Genomic DNA, 18,885 nt, shown 5'->3' with positions numbered 1-18,885 from the left:
GGTGTTCAAACCCCTGTAGGGGCTATGGACTTCTTCCTTTTTTCTTCTTTTTTTTTATATATAATATATATATATAGTTGTATACTAGAGACCACCCACAGGATGTATTCATTCCTCTTGACCACATATAGGTCATTTTGTGGGTGAGGTCATCAACACATGGTTGTACTCCCCCCCCCCCCCCCCCCCCCACAACCACATGGTCATGGATATGAGGCAGCCATCTTTAAATACACAACATCAAAAGCTCACTAAACCACCTGCGGGTGGGAGAGATTACGTGTACACCCTGTTGTCCAAACTGTTTTGGTGGCACTATTGTCTATATAACCTAAAGGTCCAGTGAAATATGTATTTCGGACAATAATTCTCTCTATGGACTGCTGAGATCCAGCAGTAACTGCTATGCTTAACCAGCAGTATCAATACTTTGTATGGTGCAAGCAAGCAGATCAAGACATCTGATGTCGTTCTGACTTGCTAGTCCCATACTAGTTTTAGGTCAGAAACACAGTTTTAGAAGCAGGACTGCCAGGCAACTAGCACATTTGTAAAGACAAGTCTGTGATGGGAACCTGTGAATTTCCCTCAATGCAGCATTTCTAACCTTTTTCGCTGCCACCAGTGTCAGGAATACTGCAGAACAGAACTGCTTGTAGTCGGCCAGCTCAGTATGCCTTATGTCAGCTGCATTCCCTTCTTCTATAAGCTTTATGGTCACTGAAGTGATCATAAACATATGCCAGAAGGGTCCCCCAAACTCTCTACTGAACAATGAATAGCTGCAATCTGTCATAACTGTGATTGCTGCCCGCAGTGTGCCCTCCTCTCTCCATATTAGGACAGTGGAGCAGGGGAGGTCAGTAAACTGCCTTTTGATGTTACAGACCTCTTCACTTACTGAATGAACATAAAGTACTGACCACTTTGATAAAGGAGGAGATGTGCTTGGCAATGAACACAGGAGAGCGCAGTACTAAGTACTTCTGTGTTCATTAGTAAAGCCCCATACACATGGGTCGGATATCTTCCGGCCTTAGCCGGTACAGTAGAAACCAGCCACATTCAGCCCGTTTGTACAGCACCCTGCCCGACAAAAGCCAATCTCCCAATCGGCATCTGTCAAGCAAGCATGCTGGAAAACAAGCGGCCGATGGCTTCAAGCACAAGTTTTGTGTACCTGGTGGGTGTATATTTGTTTAGGGCAGAGTAAGAAATATATATATTTTCATCCACTTCCATTCCCTCCAGTTTATGCCTACAGCTCTGTCTTCATAACCCAGGGATGTGATTGTCATGGGAGAAGCTGGATTCTGTGCAGTGTGTGGGGGAGAGTAATGAGAAGGAGAGAAGGGGGGAATGTAGCAGGCAGGACACATTTCCCTTTTTTTGGGGACAATTGTGATTCTAGTAAATCTCAAGTTAATATAGAAATCTTAAAACTGGCCAGAACAGGGTAAAAAAAAGTCATGTCAGTCATTACAATTCCTTCAATAATGGTTTCTGATTGAAAATCGTCATGTCACTACAAAATATTTTATTCATTATTATTCTGCATTAGAAATCACAATGGGCATGAAAGTCAGCCAGGGCCTGTTCACAACAGAATGCAATGCAGGAAAAGCACGTAGGTTTTTTTTTTTTTTTTCCCTGCGCGTTTCTTACACGGCAGGGAACATGCTACCCTTGGTAGACGCATGCGAGTGCCATTATATGTTAATGCAAGCAGAAAACTGTATGCATTCGTAACCCATCCAAGTCACATGGTACTGCAGTATCATTTATGCAGTTTGATGCGGCTCGATTTGTGAAGGTAACACCTGCACTGCTCTTTTCCCATGCATTTGGCAGCCCATTGAAATTAATCAACTGTAAGAACTGGAAAATGTGCATTCAAACCTGAACCAACTATTACAGGGAGTCACCACCCATACTAGAATTGTATATGGCTGGGGCTCCATTTTTGCAAAGCTTTATGTATTCCTAGCTGTGCAACGGTCATTTCAAAATCTTACCGGACCTAGAGCTAAGCTCCGACATTCTTCCTTTCAGTCTTGCACAATGGTACAGACTGCTCTTCTGTACGGAGATTGCTTACTTTGATTTCATGTCACAATGTGCATTAGAAGCTGCAGGAGGTCAGATCCCTCCTCCTTTCCTGGCTGGAGGACAGCCAGCATCATTCAGCTCTTTCTTTCCCAGACGAACTGTCCCTGGTCTATCCTTTCATTTTATAGGGTTCCAGTTCAATCCTGGAGGCTGAGCATTACAAGTGGTTACTAAAGCTTCTTTTCTGGAAGTTCTATACCGCACCCTACTAATATGTAAGAAAAATTAGAAAGGTTTTATTTAATTTAAAACAAAACTTGGGTTAAATCCATCCTTAGACATGCATTGTGGTTCAGTCTGAAAAACTGGAAGATAAGAACAGCGCCACTCTAAGTGCAGTAAAACCAATACTTTATTTGACATATAATAATGCTGGGTACTCACAAGATAAAACGTTTAAAAAGCATGGTAAACGTATGTAGAAAGATCCATTAATCCAGTGCCTGGGCAAGGAGGGGCTGATGTGCTCCAAATAGATCCGTCCGACTGCGGGAGTGAGCAGTATCCGGACCCCGAGGACACCTGCAACGCCTCCGGCGGCGGACTTCCGGGTTGGGCGTAGAGCGTGGGCGTGATGACGTAGGCGACGCGTTGTCGGAGCATGCGCTCCTTCCTCAGGCCCATAGGCGTTGCAGGTGTCCTCGGGGTCCGGATACTGCTCACTCCCGCAGTCGGACGGATCTATTTGGAGCACATCAGCCCCTCCTTGCCCAGGCACTGGATTAATGGATCTTTCTACATACGTTTACCATGCTTTTTAAACGTTTTATCTTGTGAGTACCCAGCATTATTATATGTCAAATAAAGTATTGGTTTTACTGCACTTAGAGTGGCGCTGTTCTTATCTTCCAGTATATTGCAAGTTCCTTCTCGTCTTGAGAATCAGCAGCCTTCTGGAGTGCACAGACCGGTGCTTTTTATGGACTTTTTGGACTTTGCCACACAACATCCAGGTCCGTGCATCTTCCCATTAATAATTTCCTAGGAGTTTATTGAGGTTCATTTTTGAGTCCTGTTGCGCCAGTTTTTTATGTCAGTCTGAAAAACTGACAAACAGACCCAGAGTGAACTCCCTTGTGAAATTACATATCCGAATGGTTACATACATATAGAGACAGAGGAGCGGCACAGAGTGAACAGAGAAATGCTCCTGCACATGCCCCTGTTTTCTGAAACCGCTCCCCACAGTGCTTCTTTTTTGTGTGTGAGTGCATTTTTTTCAGGGTTAAGATCTCATCCTCTGGATCAGTGGTTCTCAACCACCAGGCCATGGCCCACTGCTACACTTTCTGGGACTCCAGCTAGCTGCAGATTTCCCTAACCATCCATAGTGCCCTCAACCCTCTAAGACATTAGTACCCGCAGTGTCCACCCACCAACTTCCCATAACTGCCAAGCCTCGTATGCATTAAGCTAGCTGCAAATCCCTCAACTTTCCATAGTGCCAACCTTCCATAGTGCTCTTTAGCGTACTGCAGAGCCTCTCGCTGCGGTCCCATGATCGGGAGCCAACTTGCTGGCTCCCAATCGGAAACCTTGACCAAGACCTGTCAGTGACACAAACCTCATGATGCTGTGAAGACATATGTGCAGTGGCTGGGTGTGGAAGCCCCCCTTCCTTGCTGCTGCATATGTGATACACAGGGCCCCAAGAGGTTAGAGTATAATTGCAGATTATAGAATATTATATTATAGATTATTATAATTACAGGCCCAAAAGAACCATTTCCATTACAGAACGATGTGGCTGATGTGTTCTTTGTAATCTATTGTAGTAGAATTCTCTACATATAATCTAATAATCTATTGAATGTAAAATCAAATTTGTTCCTCAGTTTGGGCCAATATGTATTCTGCTACATATTTTACATATTTATTTTTAGTTAAAAAAAATCCCCCCCCAGTAAACGTCTATTGATTGACTTATGCAAAAGTTATAGTGTCTACAAACTATGGGATATATTTATGGAATTTTTTTTTGTTTTTTTACTAGTAGTGGTGGCGATCAGTGCCTTTTTTTTTTATAGTGGGACTGCGATATTGCGGAGGACAAATTGGAAACTGGAAACTGACACTTTTTTTTTGGCACTTTGGGGATCACTAATACAGTGATCAGTGCTAAAAATATGTACGGTCACTGTACTAATGACACTGGCTGGGAAGGGTTTACCATCAGGTGAGATCAAAGGGTTAACTGTGTTCCTAGCCAGTGTTGGTGTACAGTGTGGGAGGTGCTTTTACTAAGGGAAGACATGGATCTCCTGCTTTCCAGGAAAACAGGATCAATGCCTTTCCTACTGACAGAATGGCAATCTGCCTTGTTTACATAGGCAGACTGCCGTTCTGCCTCTGTAACAGACGTTCAGCGGGTGGCGGTGGACATTTAGTCTGCAGTACCTGCTGGTCGGCTCCCACTGTGAATAATCAGACCAAGCCGGCAGCGGTGTGTATTTGAGTTTAGAGAGTGTGTGTATGTGTGTATGTATATGTATGTATATGTGTGTGTGTGTATATATATATATATATATATATATATATATATATATATATATATATTATGTGGGATCTGGCGCACAGCGGCCGCCCTGTAGCAATAAAACTGCTATAGGGCAGTCGTGAAGTGGTTATGGGGCTAAAGTACAAAAAAATAAATAAAAATAAAAAAAGTATTGGCGGGGTGGTTGGTGAACATTATGTAGCGACCGGGTGCTCAGTCGCTTACCAAAACCCTGAAGAGGTTTAGGATGTGCTGTTTGTTCTGGTTCCTCTTTCCGCATGTTCAGGATCAGCCAGAATGAGGTGGCCACCTGTGGGAGGAGTAGAGTAAGCAGCCACACTCCTGGCCCCACCCACCAAATTTAGCTGCCTGGGGAGATTATCAACTCGGAGGACAGGTTTCACTTGCAGGAAATTTAGGTTACCAAACTTGTGTTTTTTTTTTTTTTTTTTTTTGCCATTTTCATGGGCATGTGCATTTTTAGGGCTTGACATGTTTTGGTATCTACTCATTGCAATCTCACATTTTTTATATCGTACTAAAAATTGGGATTGGGTATTGTATTGCAGAGGTCATAAACAAATGGTCAGAGGCATGAGAGATCACAGCGTGGTCAGGAGCCAAGCAAGGGTCATGCACAGTGGATGAAGAGAAGCATAGTCCTTAAATGAGCTGAGGTCAGGCAGAGAGGAAGTCATGGGGAAAACCAAGTGGGGTAACAGGAAATCAGGATCTATGAAAGTATACACGGACAGAATATGGACAAGCTGAAGATCAACTATCTGTTGCTGCTTTCTTCATTTGAATAGGGCGTTTGGTGGCAGTTCCTGAATTGGATGCCTCAGAATGCCTGTACATGTTTTCGTGTACAGAGCATGCCTACGCATGATACTGGTGTAAGCACCTAGGCTGTTTGTTGGCTAGTGAAAAATAATTGGGATGACTTGGACAGAAAAGACAATAGAAAAGGCTTCTAATTGTTCTGGAAAGGTGAACTTAACCTTTTAAAGGCTAAGACCACCTTTACAAAAAATAAGCACCCATATTTTTGCATTTTTTTTTTTTTTTTGCAATTGATTCTGCAAAGCATTGCAACCAGAATCATGGGTGCAATGCACAGGTTCCTGCAGGACTCCTCCAGCTCTGTGTCTGTCCCCATTAAAAACTACAAATCCCATGCTGTGACTTGCAGGTGGTACGTACTTGTAGTTCATTTACAAATCTGTGCAGGCAGAGCACAGTGACAGCTGCTGTAGGGGATGTTGGGTGACCACGCAGGGCAAAGTGTGTTTAATAAAAGACAGATCCATCAGTGTACCAAAATAAATGAAACTTTTTTTTTTTTTTTTTGTTTTCAGGTTAACAAACTACTCCTCCATATGAAAATGTGGATGTATATTATTTTATTAGAGGAATTTTATGTGGGGAGATTGGGAAAATAAGAGCAAAATTGAGACCTACTATAAGGGGGAACATTCAAACTATCTTGAAAGATAGATGAAAATTTAATTTTGTAAAGTTGTTTACATTTTTTTTTTTTTCCATATTCAACCATAGACACTTCTATGGATGTAATGTATTCCAGTACTGAGGATCTCACTGTCTGCGTGAATAGTGTCTGTATGAGCAACCCTGCTCATATGTCTTAACAAGAGAGCCATAGTTAAATGATGTATGTAATTTTTGGCTCCTGCTATTCTACAGGAAATACCAAAGTGTACACAGTCCAGTATTAATACATGTCCCATTCCAGCCACAAAAATGTTCATTTTATCTGTATTTGGTTTGTAAATTTAAGTATTCTTTACACAGACACTACTTTTTTTTCTTAATGATTTTCTAATACTTTTGAATAACTAAGATTTTGTTTATTATTTTTCTCATCCTTCTTGATCCAACCCTGAGATTGTTGAAATAAAAAAAAAAAATTCTAAAGATGGAAAGATTCTATATGAATCCAGTATACTCTAAAGCATGTAAAGGGGAATTGGCATTGGCTGTCCTGTCCTTTTTGGATGTTTGTTCTTTATCTGTTCTGTTCCATGTTTAATGTGTGTATGAAAGTGGGTTTTTATATTATACAGTATGGGAACCCTGTTGGAATTACCTGGTTATCTGCAGTAATTGATCTAATGTGACTTCAACGAGGATCAGATCACATTTTATTGCAAATTACTGCAGAAAACCAGGTAATTCCAATGGGGTTCACATAAAATGTCTGGGGACTGAGAAGACAAGTTGCTCACCTTTTTTAGGAATAGGAATGTTGTCCCATTCTTGTCTATGATATTATATTGTCTTTATGATATTATGCACTGTAGATGATAACTTCAAACTCTTTGCAATTTTTCTCTGAGAAACTTCTTTCTTGATATTGCTCCACTATTTTTCGCATTGGGGGGATTGGTGATCCTCTACTTCTTGACTTCTGAGAGACACTGCCACTCTGAGAGGCTTTTTATACCCAATCATGTTGCTTATTGACCTAATAAGTTTCAAATTGGTCCTCCAGCTGTTCCTTATATGTACATTTATCTTTTCCGGCCTCTATTGCTACCCGTCACAACTTTTTTGGCATGTGTAGCTCTCATAAAAAATCCAAAATGAGCCAATATTTGGCATCACATTTCAAAATGCCTCACTTTCAACATTTTGATATGTTATCTATATTATATTGTGAATAAAATATAAGTTTATGAGATTTGTAGATTATTTCATTCCTTTTTTACCTCTCAATTTGTACAGTGTCCCAACTTTTTTGGAATTGGGTTTGTAGTTTACTAGTCCTTAGATGTGATGGCCGCTTTCGTTTTCATTTTTCCAGGCTAAGAATATTTTGGGAAAAATACAGAAATTACCTGTTGATCTTGCCAAGTCCTTGTTTCTTGCTGTGAATTGAAACTGCAAGTTTTTTTGGTTTGTTTGGTCCTTGCTAAAGCATAGCGTGACTTTACGACTTTGTTTTGGGTCATCTTTCAGGTGAGTCTTCCTCACCCTTAATTGTTAGACTGGTGTTTGTAAAATTAAGCCATGGCATGCTCTGGTAGGAATGTTAACAAGCTGTGGTGCTTTCCTTTTAGCAGCTGTCTGGATGAGCTTGTGCTAAAGAGTCTTTGGCTACCTAGTTATGAGCACACCAACTCATCACAGAGTAGAATGTAGAGCCTATATAAGAATATCTGCCTGTTTTTTTGGGGTATTGGTATTCCCTAATTCAAAATGAAAGTCGTGTGTCGTCGTTTTTTTTTTTTTTTTTTTTTCTCGATGTCTATAATATTAAAGTAGTATTAAACTCAAAAGAAAACATTTTATTATATTGCATCTTAATTCTTCATGTAAAACCTTTTTTACCCCTAAAGCAAAAAAAAAAAAAAAAGTTTGCTGCAACTTATTATAAAGTGTGCTGTAGTTCAGCTTCAATTTGTTACTGTATTTAAATCTGGTAGTACTTGTAACCTTTTAAGGTCACCAGTTCCCTGAATTGCCATAGTAGGTACATGTTCTTGTTTCCTACTCTTTTCCCCCTTCAACAACAAACATGTCATACTTGTGCAATGCCCTGATCCTCCTCTTCTGGAGTCCCCCGCCAGTGCTTCTGGCTCCAAATCCCCCCAATGAGTGTCCCCATAGCAAGCCATCTGCTACAGGGGACTCTGATGTGAGTCCTCAGCTGTGTTTGTGTTTCCATTGACACACAGAGCGAGGCTCGTCCCTGCCCCCTACTCCCTCCTCACTGTCTGTAATTGACAGCAGCAGGAGCAAATAGGTTCCTCTGCTGTCTGAGACAGTGAGGAGGGAGAGAGTGGAGAGAGCTGCTGCTCTTGTGCACAGCGCTGGATTGTGATCGGATTTAGCTAAGTAAAACTGCGGGGAGATTGCAGTTTTTTGTTTTTTTTTTTGTTTTTTTTTTTAAACCTTCAGCCTTTACAACCACTAGAATACTAACTGGGAGAAGAACACAAAATACAATTGGCATTTCTAAGCGACATAAAAGATCTGGTAAGAAATTTGGCTCAAAATGGAAATGCCAACTTCTGTAAATCTGCACCCCAGCCATTACATGCTGGTATTGCCCACCTTTTTTGTGGAGCGTTTTTTTTGCATAATGTGTTTATAGACCAATATAACTGGGAAGTCCAGTGGTTTCACTGAAACATCTCTTTACTATTGATTGGGAAAGTGTGCACAAGCAAACCTACCATTGGAATATAAAGATCTGTTGGCAATTCAGCTGACCAGAGCTGCCTCCATAATAAAAATGCCCATTTCTGCTGTAGAGCTGCATCCTGGATCTTTTTGCTTTAATAATGAGATCTCCACAGCCAATTGAATGGCTCAATCGCAGATCTGAATTGTTTTGGAATACATTTCCTCTTCAGGAGAATACCAAAGACACAAGGTTACAAATCTAAGTCTGGTTTAAAAAAAAAAAAATAGTTTGATGGGAGGGGGTGTTAAAAAAAAAAAAAAAAAAATGGAAACTGCACATAGTGCACACAAATGAGTTGCGTGGAAGTACCAGCTTCGTGTTGGTTATAATATCTAACTAAAGTAATGTAAAATGTGTCTGCAATTACTGCAATTACACTTTATTTCCATTTTCTCTTTTTATTTTTTTTTGCTTGAACGGTACTTGCCGTCAAATTTAAGGCTTTCGAGCTATCTTTTTTGGATCATTATAGTTCATTCACCCTCTACGAGCAAAAAGTCATGTCTGTTGTGTGGAAGCTTGGAAGGGCAGTCTCTTGTGTGTACGCAATGAGAGTTCAGTCCCAGGTCATTAAAACCATATGGATTATTTCATCCTAAAGACATGGCTTTTGGAATTTGTTTCGATTAAATCAAAGAGGTGTCCTTTTCCAGTAAACTGTAGATTGAATGTTTGACTCCTTTAGTCGAACTATTTAATTCTGGAAGATCGAAGCCCTTTTTTTAATTTAAATATTTTTGTAGCCTGATTTTTCTCCTGTTTGGCTCTTGTCATTATCCTGTCCTTTCCATTTTTGGTTTCCTTGCTGATTTGAAGTGTATATAAAACACTTATCCTCTAATTGGATACTCCTAGTACCATATAAAATATGTTTTAAAGTGTTACTAAACACACAACCATAAAAATAAGTCTGTATATGCAGTAAAGCTTGTTATACTTAATGTGGAACCTCCACATTTGTGTAAAAAGGCTGTTTGATCCTGTCTTCTCTGATCCTCCCCTTCTTCCATAGTCCCCAATCAATCTCCTGATAGTACAGAGCCTTGGGGGCACTCTGCACATGCTCAGTTTTGGTGTATATTGCTAATTTTTATATTTTTTCTTGGGAGGGTGCATGTGATCAGCATGGGGCCAATCAGCACTGTCCAGACATAGGGTCAGAGGTCCTGCAGCCTCATGGGACAGTCAGAGGAGAATGAAAACTCCTCTAAGCTTTAACCAGACATTGATAGAAGCCACAAGACTGCTATATACTGCTGATGCGAAAATGTTTTAGTAACTCTTTAAATAAAAAAGACGACTGGTTTCAGGGAGGGAGGAGTGTTAAACACCACTACTCGTTGTTGTCTATGAATTTGGTTCATAAAATACAGTTTATTAGATGATGATCTGTATCCATTGCAGTGTGAATAAGACCTTAAAGCAGTATTATACCAAAAATGTAAAATATTTCAGCTTATCAATTATTAGATGTAGTGGCTGCATTCGTTTTCCTTTTTTAGGTTGTTTTGCCCTCTGTGTTCACCTGGTGATCTTGCCAGCAACACACCTCCTGTAGGAGTGCCCCCACTCTGAGTGAAGGAGCACAGGGGGCATCTTTGAACAGCAGCAAACTTCAGCTAACATTTTATAAGCAGTTACAGCAAACCATTCTTTAACTTTTGGGATAAAGGTTTTACATAAATTCTGATCATTGTAAGCACGCCTGCTAGTCTTAAATGGCTTATCTCCTCCCAGTAACTAATATATTCTGTTGGAAAGCTTGTTATTTTGGAAAAACTACAGCCTTGCTGGCTAGATCACCAGATGAAAATAGAAAGCCTAAAGAAGAAAACTAATGTAGCTATCACATGTAAGAATTGATAAGCTGCATTATAATAAATGTTTGTATGGGTTTATGAACACTTCAAAATGGGGATGTGTGTATGGGACTCTTTCATACCTGCACATATGGTGAGCCAGTAAGACCTCCTGAACACACGGCGTTTGCTCCTCTAAACACCGGAACTTCCATCAAAAAAGCTGCCTAAAAATATGCCTAAACCAGGCTTTTTTTGTGGCATTGGTGCAGTAAAGGCTTCTTTTTGGCAACTCGACCATGCAGATAATTTGTCGTATTTTGCTTCTTAAAAACAACCACACCGTTTTTTTTCCAGAGCAGTTTTTATTTCTCTTGAGGTTACTTGTGGGCTTTTCTTTGTTTCCCGAACAATTCCTCTGGCAGTTGTGGCTGCAATCTTTCTTGGTCTACCTGACCTTGGCTTGGTATCAAGAGATCCCTGAATTTTCCACTTCTTAATGAGTGCTTGAACAGTACTTGCCGTCAAATTTTAAGGCTTTCAAGCTATCTTTTTATATATTTTCCATCTATTTATAAAATCCCATTACCTTGTTACACAGGTCTTTTTGGCAGTTCTTTTCTGCTTCCCATGGCTCAGTATCTAGTTTACACAGTGCATTTACGTGAGAGCAAACGCGCTAAATATATATAAACACACACACACACACACACACACACACACACACACACACATACAAAACACTTTAAAAAGCCACAGATGTGGGAAATCTTTTTAATTGCCACTTTAACCTGTGTGTGTCACCTTGTTTGTCTGTATCAAGACTAAACATTCCAGGATATGTAAACTGTTTTCATCAGGGCTATGTGGGTGATTTGTTATTATGATTTAAAGGAGGTGTAAAGTCAGGAAGGTTTTTTATCTTCATGCATTAAGATAAAAACCCTTCTGTGTGTAGCAGCCTACCCCAGCACCCTTAAGATGGAAAGCCTTCTGTGTGTAGCAGCCCCCCAGCATCCCCTAAAACTTGTGCCCCCTCTGTGTCCAGCGATTTCCACAAATCCCTCGGCCGTCCTGGGACTCTACGTCCTGATTGGCTGAGATACAGCCGCTGCACCATTGGCTCCCGCGGTTGTCAAAAGTCAGTGAGCCAATCAGGAGAGAGAGGGGGTGGGGTCAAATAGCAGCTGCTCTTGCTGGGGGGGCACTCTATAGGAGGGAGGGGCCAGAAGCAGCAACGAGGGACCCGAGTAGAGGAGGATCCAGGCTGCTCTGTGCAAAACCAACTGCACATGGGAGGGAGGAAAGTATCTCCTAGATCACCCAGAGGGGAATGTGTGTTTTTTTTTTTTTTTCTTCTCAACATAAGTGGAGTTCCTCTTTAAGCAGAAAATGGGGGGTACTCTATTTGGACACAGGGGTGAATGTCGTGCATTCCTGCATTACTGTTTAGTGGGTGTGGCACAAAGACGTGGTTGAGTAAAACCTGAGCCTATTTACTGTACACACTGCTGCACACATTCTTCTACCCACATAATATGCCTTAAATAATGTGCCACTGGCAAGAGTCTCAGACAGACCTAAACCTCCATACAAAGGATCATTAAAGGGGAAAAAAAAAATTACTTTAAACTATGCATTTTCTGCACACAGAACATACACTTAGAAGTTGGAACTAATCATTTGCACAAGCCTACCTAAAGGAATCGCTACTGGGGACTGTTGGCAATCAATAACCGTTTCCCCGTTCAGCAGGATTCCCATGGAAAGTGCAAAGGGTAAATGGCCTGTTTTTTGTTTTTAAGTATATCAACCCCACTGAGTGCAGTGGTCAGGGATGTGTATGGTCTTTCCTGCAGTGCCCATTGCATCTCCCTCCAGTGCTCTACTTTTTCCACGCTCTCGTTTCATTTGACTATGTCCTCCCAGGTTTTTTTCCATTTTAAAAAAGGCCTAAAGCAAATAGAACCAGAAAATTATGCATATTTGTTAACCACATCCCCAATGCTTTATAAAAGTGTGTGCAAAACTCCCACCTGTCACTGATTTGGAACAAAGTGCCTCTGTAGCTCATTCAGACACAGAGTTGTGTAAATGAATAATGCGGCCTTGTGGGCGGAGCCCCGCACAGGCACGCTGTTTTCAAAAAGTGACCGCTAGTACGGGGAACTTCTCCCTGTACTGCTGTCACCGGGGGTGGGGAGGATCGGGCAGGGGCAGCAGGAATGGGAACAGGTTACATGTTCCCAAAAGTGTACTTATCCTTTAAACCCTTAAATTTATGCCTTATGAAACCACTAATAAGATCTTCCACTCCCTCCCTTCTCAGCTGAGATCTGACGTATGACCTTATCTAATGCAAAACCCAGAAGGATATACAAAAAAGTGGTGGACTTTCTCTGCCAGCTGTCTTCTATAAAAAAAAAAAAGTTACAGCAGCTGTCCTATGTGCGGGTCCACACTAACAGATGTATGAATGGGCTGGGGCATGCTTAATTACATTTTGGGGGTACCATAGCACACTCAAGCATACCACAACATTTTGTGTTATATTGGTAAGATTTCCCTTCACTTCCTGTCTAAGAGCTAAATAGAATATGTGAGGAAATTGATACAAAGTGATGGGATTTTCTTTTAGACATTTATCCTGGGTGCCCCAATTGATTTATCCTTTTATCTTCTGGTCGACAACTTTAGAACTTTGATATATAAAGCAAAAGGTAAAAAAAAACACTGTGACCTCACCTCAGCTATAGATGTAGAGAGAGAGAGTACCAAATGAAAAATCTGATGCCACAAGATCTATCTCAAACGCCGTTGCCCCAACCCAAATGAAATCAAGCTTGTAAATTGTTGGGAATGATTAGGGCATGATCCTCCAGATTGGCACAAGCCTATATAAAGGGAGGACTGCAGGTCCCAAGGAAATCATCACAGCGGATCAGCCGGTCAATTCTAAACCACTTTGTTGAAGAAAGTAACAATAGAGTGCACCTCCAACATTACAAAAAATTGAAATGACGACGTTGTGTTGCACACAAAGCAGCTGCAGGCACATTCCAGGCATACATCACACGTCCCCCCCCCCCCCCCCCCCAAACCCAAAAGTGTTATCAGTAGCGCTAAAAGTGGGCTACAATTTAATAAATTGACGCAATACGGGCTTAGGTAATTAGTTACCATAATGGGTCAGTCGTTGGGCCTCATGGGCGATATATAGCCAAACCTAGTTGGAAATAAACTGGGTATGGCTGTATGGCAAGTCCCGCTGGGTCAGAATCCGTCAGTGGTGCATATACACAATGTAGACTGCAAGTCCAGGTAGACCAAGCATGGCAATAACTGCACACCAGTGTACTGCTGATGGTGGCCAGGCAGTTGACCAAGCTGTGTGGGGCCAGTCTAGAAGTGGATATACGCAGGAGAGGGGTGTGTGTATGCAGTATAGCTCTAGGAGGCAGACTGCATGGTTGTAAGTAGGTGTCCTATAGACCAGAAGTTCCAAAACTGTGGGTCGGGACCCACTGGTGGGTCGCGAGCTGCATTTGAGTGGGTCACACTGAGCCGGAAATCTGAGAGCTGGCCCACATAAATTGTGCTGTGTGAGCCCACGCAAATTACAGAGCGCCAGAGCAGTCAAATCATGATGGATTCAGGACCCCACCCACACAGTTTATGGAGGCCGGTCTGCATTTCCAACGAGGAGGATACTTGCATCAATGAGTACATATCTAGGCTGTTATGTAGGATATGTTCATGGGGTGCAGAGCCAGCTCCTCGGTTCTTCTGGTGGCAGTGGTAGTGGCTTGACCGGCGGCGGGATTCTCTCAGCTATAGCGGGCAGAGGTGGCAGCCTCTGTGTCATAGGAGGACCAGGTGGCCCAGCGGTGTCAGGAGTTCATGGCAGCTTCTGTGATGCCAGTGGGGAATCTGATGGAGAAGCGCCAGGACACCAAGACCAGCATAGAGCTCCTCCTCATGGAGACTCTGGTTGAGGTGTGCTGGGCCCTGGAGAGGGCAAACAGGGGCTTCACCTTTACTGTGGACCGCTGGGAGAGGAAGGAGGGTGAGTGCCATATAGCCTGCTGATCACTGTCCTGGGGTGGTTGATTTCTGTCCTGTGCCTGCCTTATACTGTCTGAGGGTGCTGATTACTTACAACTCCGCTTATATGCCACACATGCCACAGGTTTATGACCCCTCACTTAGAACATCTGGCAAGTGTATTCAATAATAAATCGAAAAGTAGTAAATTGGTATTTTTAATTTAACATCCCCCTCCCTTTAAAATATGCATTATTATTATTATTTATTATTTGCATTTAAATATTGCCAACAAATTCTGTAGCACTTTACAATATTCAATTACAAGCAAGTGGGTCCCGAAAAATAACTGTATTCAGAAGTAGGTCTCGACCCAAAAAAGTTTGGGAAGCCCTGCTATAGACCATAATACACAGTGAAAGTCTGTGAGATCTCATCATTTCCTGGCTGCACTGGAATGCTCCTATGCCTCATGACTTGAATCCATTTAGTTGAAGTGATCTTCCAAACACTCCTCGTTCGTGCCTCTCCGCATGTGGGGTGGTTCCGACTGAGGAGTAGCGTGGATGGGGATGTCTGAAGGGCCCGGTTTAGAGATGGACGTCACAAGGGTGATGACACTGTGTGCAGATCTTTCACTGGTCACACCTACAAAAATCAACTTTAGAACTTGGATTTCCATTCACTTTGTCTCAGTGACCGTGGTCACCAGGATAGATGGGGAAAGTGAGTCTCACCAGCATGGACACAGACCACAATAAAAACAAGATAGGATTATAACACTTCTGCTAACTTGATAGCATTTCATGTACAAAATGATTCGATGCAATTTTATATATACAGTGCTTTGCGAAAGTATTCGGCCCCCTTTGAACTTTGCAACCTTTTGCCACATTTCAGGCTTCAAACATAAAGATATATAAAACTGTAATTTTTTGTGAAGAATCAACAAGTGTGTAAGCCAAGTACTCCATTTGTAAGTCTCAATGTTTTTTAGGTGTGTTGTGGACTTTTTCTCAGACAGGCAGAGGGAAGGAAGTGACAAAGAATCAGATTACTGGAGTACCAAAAAGAAGACGTGAGACCTTGCAGGCTCAAATTGATTTTCTGACTTTCAACAGAGTTGCATTTTGCTGAGCAGCATTCATATTTATGAAGATCATAGTTTGAGTTGCCATTTATAGATCCTAAAACCAGAGCAAAGGAAATGGAAGGCATAGCCTGCAGTAAACCTATTAACCCCACACATAACTTATTTAGTGCAGTTTGTAAATTGAATAAAGTTTATTTTGGGCAACAGTCATTATCTACTGACCAAATCAGATTAAGGACTGAGGAAAGTCAGCCCATCGTGGTACTTTTTTATAAAAAGCAAAAACTGTACCGAGACAAGTGCAAGCTTGAGAAAAGTAGCAGCCTAGTTATGAAATTGCATGTGGTGTTGCAAATGCAGAAACAACTCTTTTTGAAAAGCACTGTAGCAGAACTTCCTTCCTTTCTCATTACCTTAAAGGTACTTGCCCCAGGGCAGTGCGGTCAAGCAGTTTAAAATACTATGTACTTGGGATGCTGCTTTGATAGCAAAAGGCGAGTGAGCGAAAAAATGAGAATGGAAAAGGGGAGGGCACTGAGACTCCCCATTTATGGAATAGGCACAGCCTTCCTTACTCCCAGCGAGAGATCATGGATCTGTCTGTATAGAAGCCACTGCTGTCTCTCAGCAATAGTAGGTGCTGTATGTGTGGGCATTTATGGAATTGGATCGTGAGTACTGTACAATCCCAACCCAAGACATCACAGACCTCACAGGGAAGGCAATGCAATAAGTGCAAGCCCAGCCAGACAATGTCTGCATTGTATAGTTGTCTGAAAGGTAAAAAGTAAGTCAAGCCTTCATTCTTTGTTCTTTTGTTGCTTCTGTCTTTTAAATGCTGCCTTGGATGAAACGGAATCTACAGGAAGAAAAGCTGGAATTCCTTCCTCCACTACTGTTGTGACCATAGGTTTAAGTGGTCTATATTTATGTCTTTACAGAATTACTGTGTACTTTACAAAGCTGTGCATGAGCCTTTTTTTTTTTTTATATTCCTATAGTGAAGTGCTTTGATTGTTGGAGATCTGGTGTATTGCTGTAATGTAAACTCATTCCTGGTGTAAAAAAAAAATTCACAATTGTAATTTCTCTGTCTGGAAAGGTTAACTGTTTTGAGCGCCTACGATGATGTGATCAGATAAGTGTGAATGCCATTATTAAGACCAGTTACAGCAAAGTGACTGCTTTGTGTGCTGTAAATTACAGGTATGCCACTTAAAGGTTTTGTGCAGTGACTTGTACTGTTTATAGAACCAAAATTGGTTTTGTGTATGGTAGGTAATTACAGTTGTAGCTTGAAGGGCAAGTTAGGGGCAGATGGATTTTTCAGTGTGTAGGTGAGATGTGTGCTGGATCATGTTTTAAGAAAAGCTATATATTGGGTCTGTCAGGAATGGCTTTACAGTTTCGCAGTCCTTTAAAACTTTTTTTGATGTTTTGTTATCCCTATCGCTTCATGATGTTAGTCATCATGTGTAATGTTTTTTTAGAAGTATTATTTAGGATTGTAGTGATGTGATCTTGGTGGACCATATTTGATAGGAAGCTGCTAGGGTCATAACACCATCTACAGTCCTTTTTTTTTTTTTTTTTTTTTTTTTTTTTTTAATATATTCTACTAGATCGTAGATGGGTATTGGGACACCTGACTTTACACGCACATGAACTTTAATAGCAATCTTAATCCATATGGTTCAATATTGAGTTGGCCCACTCTTTGCAGCTAAAACAGCTTCAACTCTTCTGGGAAGGCTATCTACAAGGTTTAGGTGTGTCTATGAGAATGTTTGACCATTCTTCCAGAAACGCTTTTGCGAGGTCAGGCACTGATGTTGGATGAGAAGCAAGGGTGTAGGAACCCACACAAGTCTGGGGGGGGGACAGCATTTTTACTCGCCAGGTATATGCTTTTTCAGTAAACTGCGAGAGAGAGAGTGTGCGTGCGTGTGTGCATGAAAATCTCAATGATTGCAGAGTGCCCACAGCATTGTCCCCCAATGATTGCAGAGTGCCCACAGCATTGTCCCCCAATGATTGCAGAGTGCCCACAGCATTGTCCCCCAATGATTGCAGAGTGCCCACAGCATTGTCCCCCAATCAATGCAGAGACCAGCTTGCATGCTCCCTTCAACCCAATGCACTTACCTGGCGGCGGCTCGGCTATCGGCGGCGGAAGGTGAGCGGCTTCTCCCTCGTCCTCTTCTGCGGCGGGAACCGGCGGGCGGCCTCTCCTCTTCGGCGGGAAGGTGAGCGGCGGTGACGGTGAGTGACTGACGCACGCATCGGCACCGCCCCCATTGCAACGTCAGCGATCGGATGTCCTGGATGATGATTGGTCCAGGCTGGAGACTGGACCAATCACAGCCAGGACATCACGAAGGTGGGGGTGGCCAAGCGCTCTTTCCTGCGCCCAGGTTACGCCCCCAGAAGGCAGCCAATCAGCGCCTTTCTGGGTCGTAAACCCCACCCTAACAGTAGGTGTTCGGAAGCCGAATGCACTGGACATTTTTACAGCGTAATCAGCACTCTCCAGGTCAGTGGCGTAACTAGAACCTTCAGGGCCCCGATGCAAGAAACCATAAAGGCCCCCCGGACGGGGCCCTTCCCTCCCAGCCTGGTGGCGGAACGCCAGGGCCGGTTGCAAGTGCAATGTTTGTGTGGTAGTTCTGCCATTGGTGTCAGTAGTTTTTTATTTTAATTACATTTTTCTAGAATTTGCTTAAGGGCTCTTTCACACGGTCCGCCTCTGTAGGTGGATCCGTGCTGCTCAGCGGGGATCGATCCGCCGATCCCCTCTGAGCCGGCCGATGACAGCTCCATCTCCGCTTGCAGTGCGGAGAGGGAGGAGTCACAGCCCCCGCTGCTCTCTATGGGGGATCGGATGAGAGCGGACCGCCTGTCCGCTCTCATCCGATCCGATCCCTGAACGGATGGAAAATAGGGTTTCCATCCGTCCAGATTTCACGGACAGGATCGGATACGGATGGCAGCGGAGGTGTCTCCGCTGACACCCGCTGCCCCATAGAGCTGCATGGAGGATCCGATCAGATCCGCCTATAAAACTGACAGGCGGATCTGATCAGATCGCCCGTGTGAAGAGCCCTTATTCATTTTTTTTTTTTTTTTTTTTTTT

At 42.4% G+C, this 18,885-nt stretch overlaps 1 protein-coding gene across 3 annotated transcripts in view; it reads left to right on the top strand.

The window, feature by feature from the left end:
• KIAA1210 overlaps nucleotides 1-18,885 on the top strand; it is a 178,295-nt gene that overhangs the window by 35,015 nt on the left and 124,395 nt on the right. Inside the window, exon 1 of one of the 3 annotated variants that reach the window (XM_082263499.1) lies at nucleotides 16,368-16,532. The exons of 1 other annotated variant lie outside the window; for it this stretch is intronic. Coding sequence is in view for 1 of the 2 variants with exons in the window: in XM_082263497.1 (XP_082119623.1) it covers nucleotides 16,397-16,539 (143 nt within the window). In the remaining variant the exon portion in view is untranslated. Of the gene's footprint in view, nucleotides 1-16,367; nucleotides 16,540-18,885 lie in introns of those variants that run through there. One more of the 3 variants, XM_082263497.1, reaches the window with a different exon arrangement.

Source organism: Pelophylax lessonae (genome assembly GCF_965119305.1).
Source record: "Pelophylax lessonae genome assembly, chromosome: 7".
NCBI classification, from domain to species: domain Eukaryota; kingdom Metazoa; phylum Chordata; class Amphibia; order Anura; family Ranidae; genus Pelophylax; species Pelophylax lessonae.
This window is presented reverse-complemented; position numbering and strand designations above follow the sequence as displayed.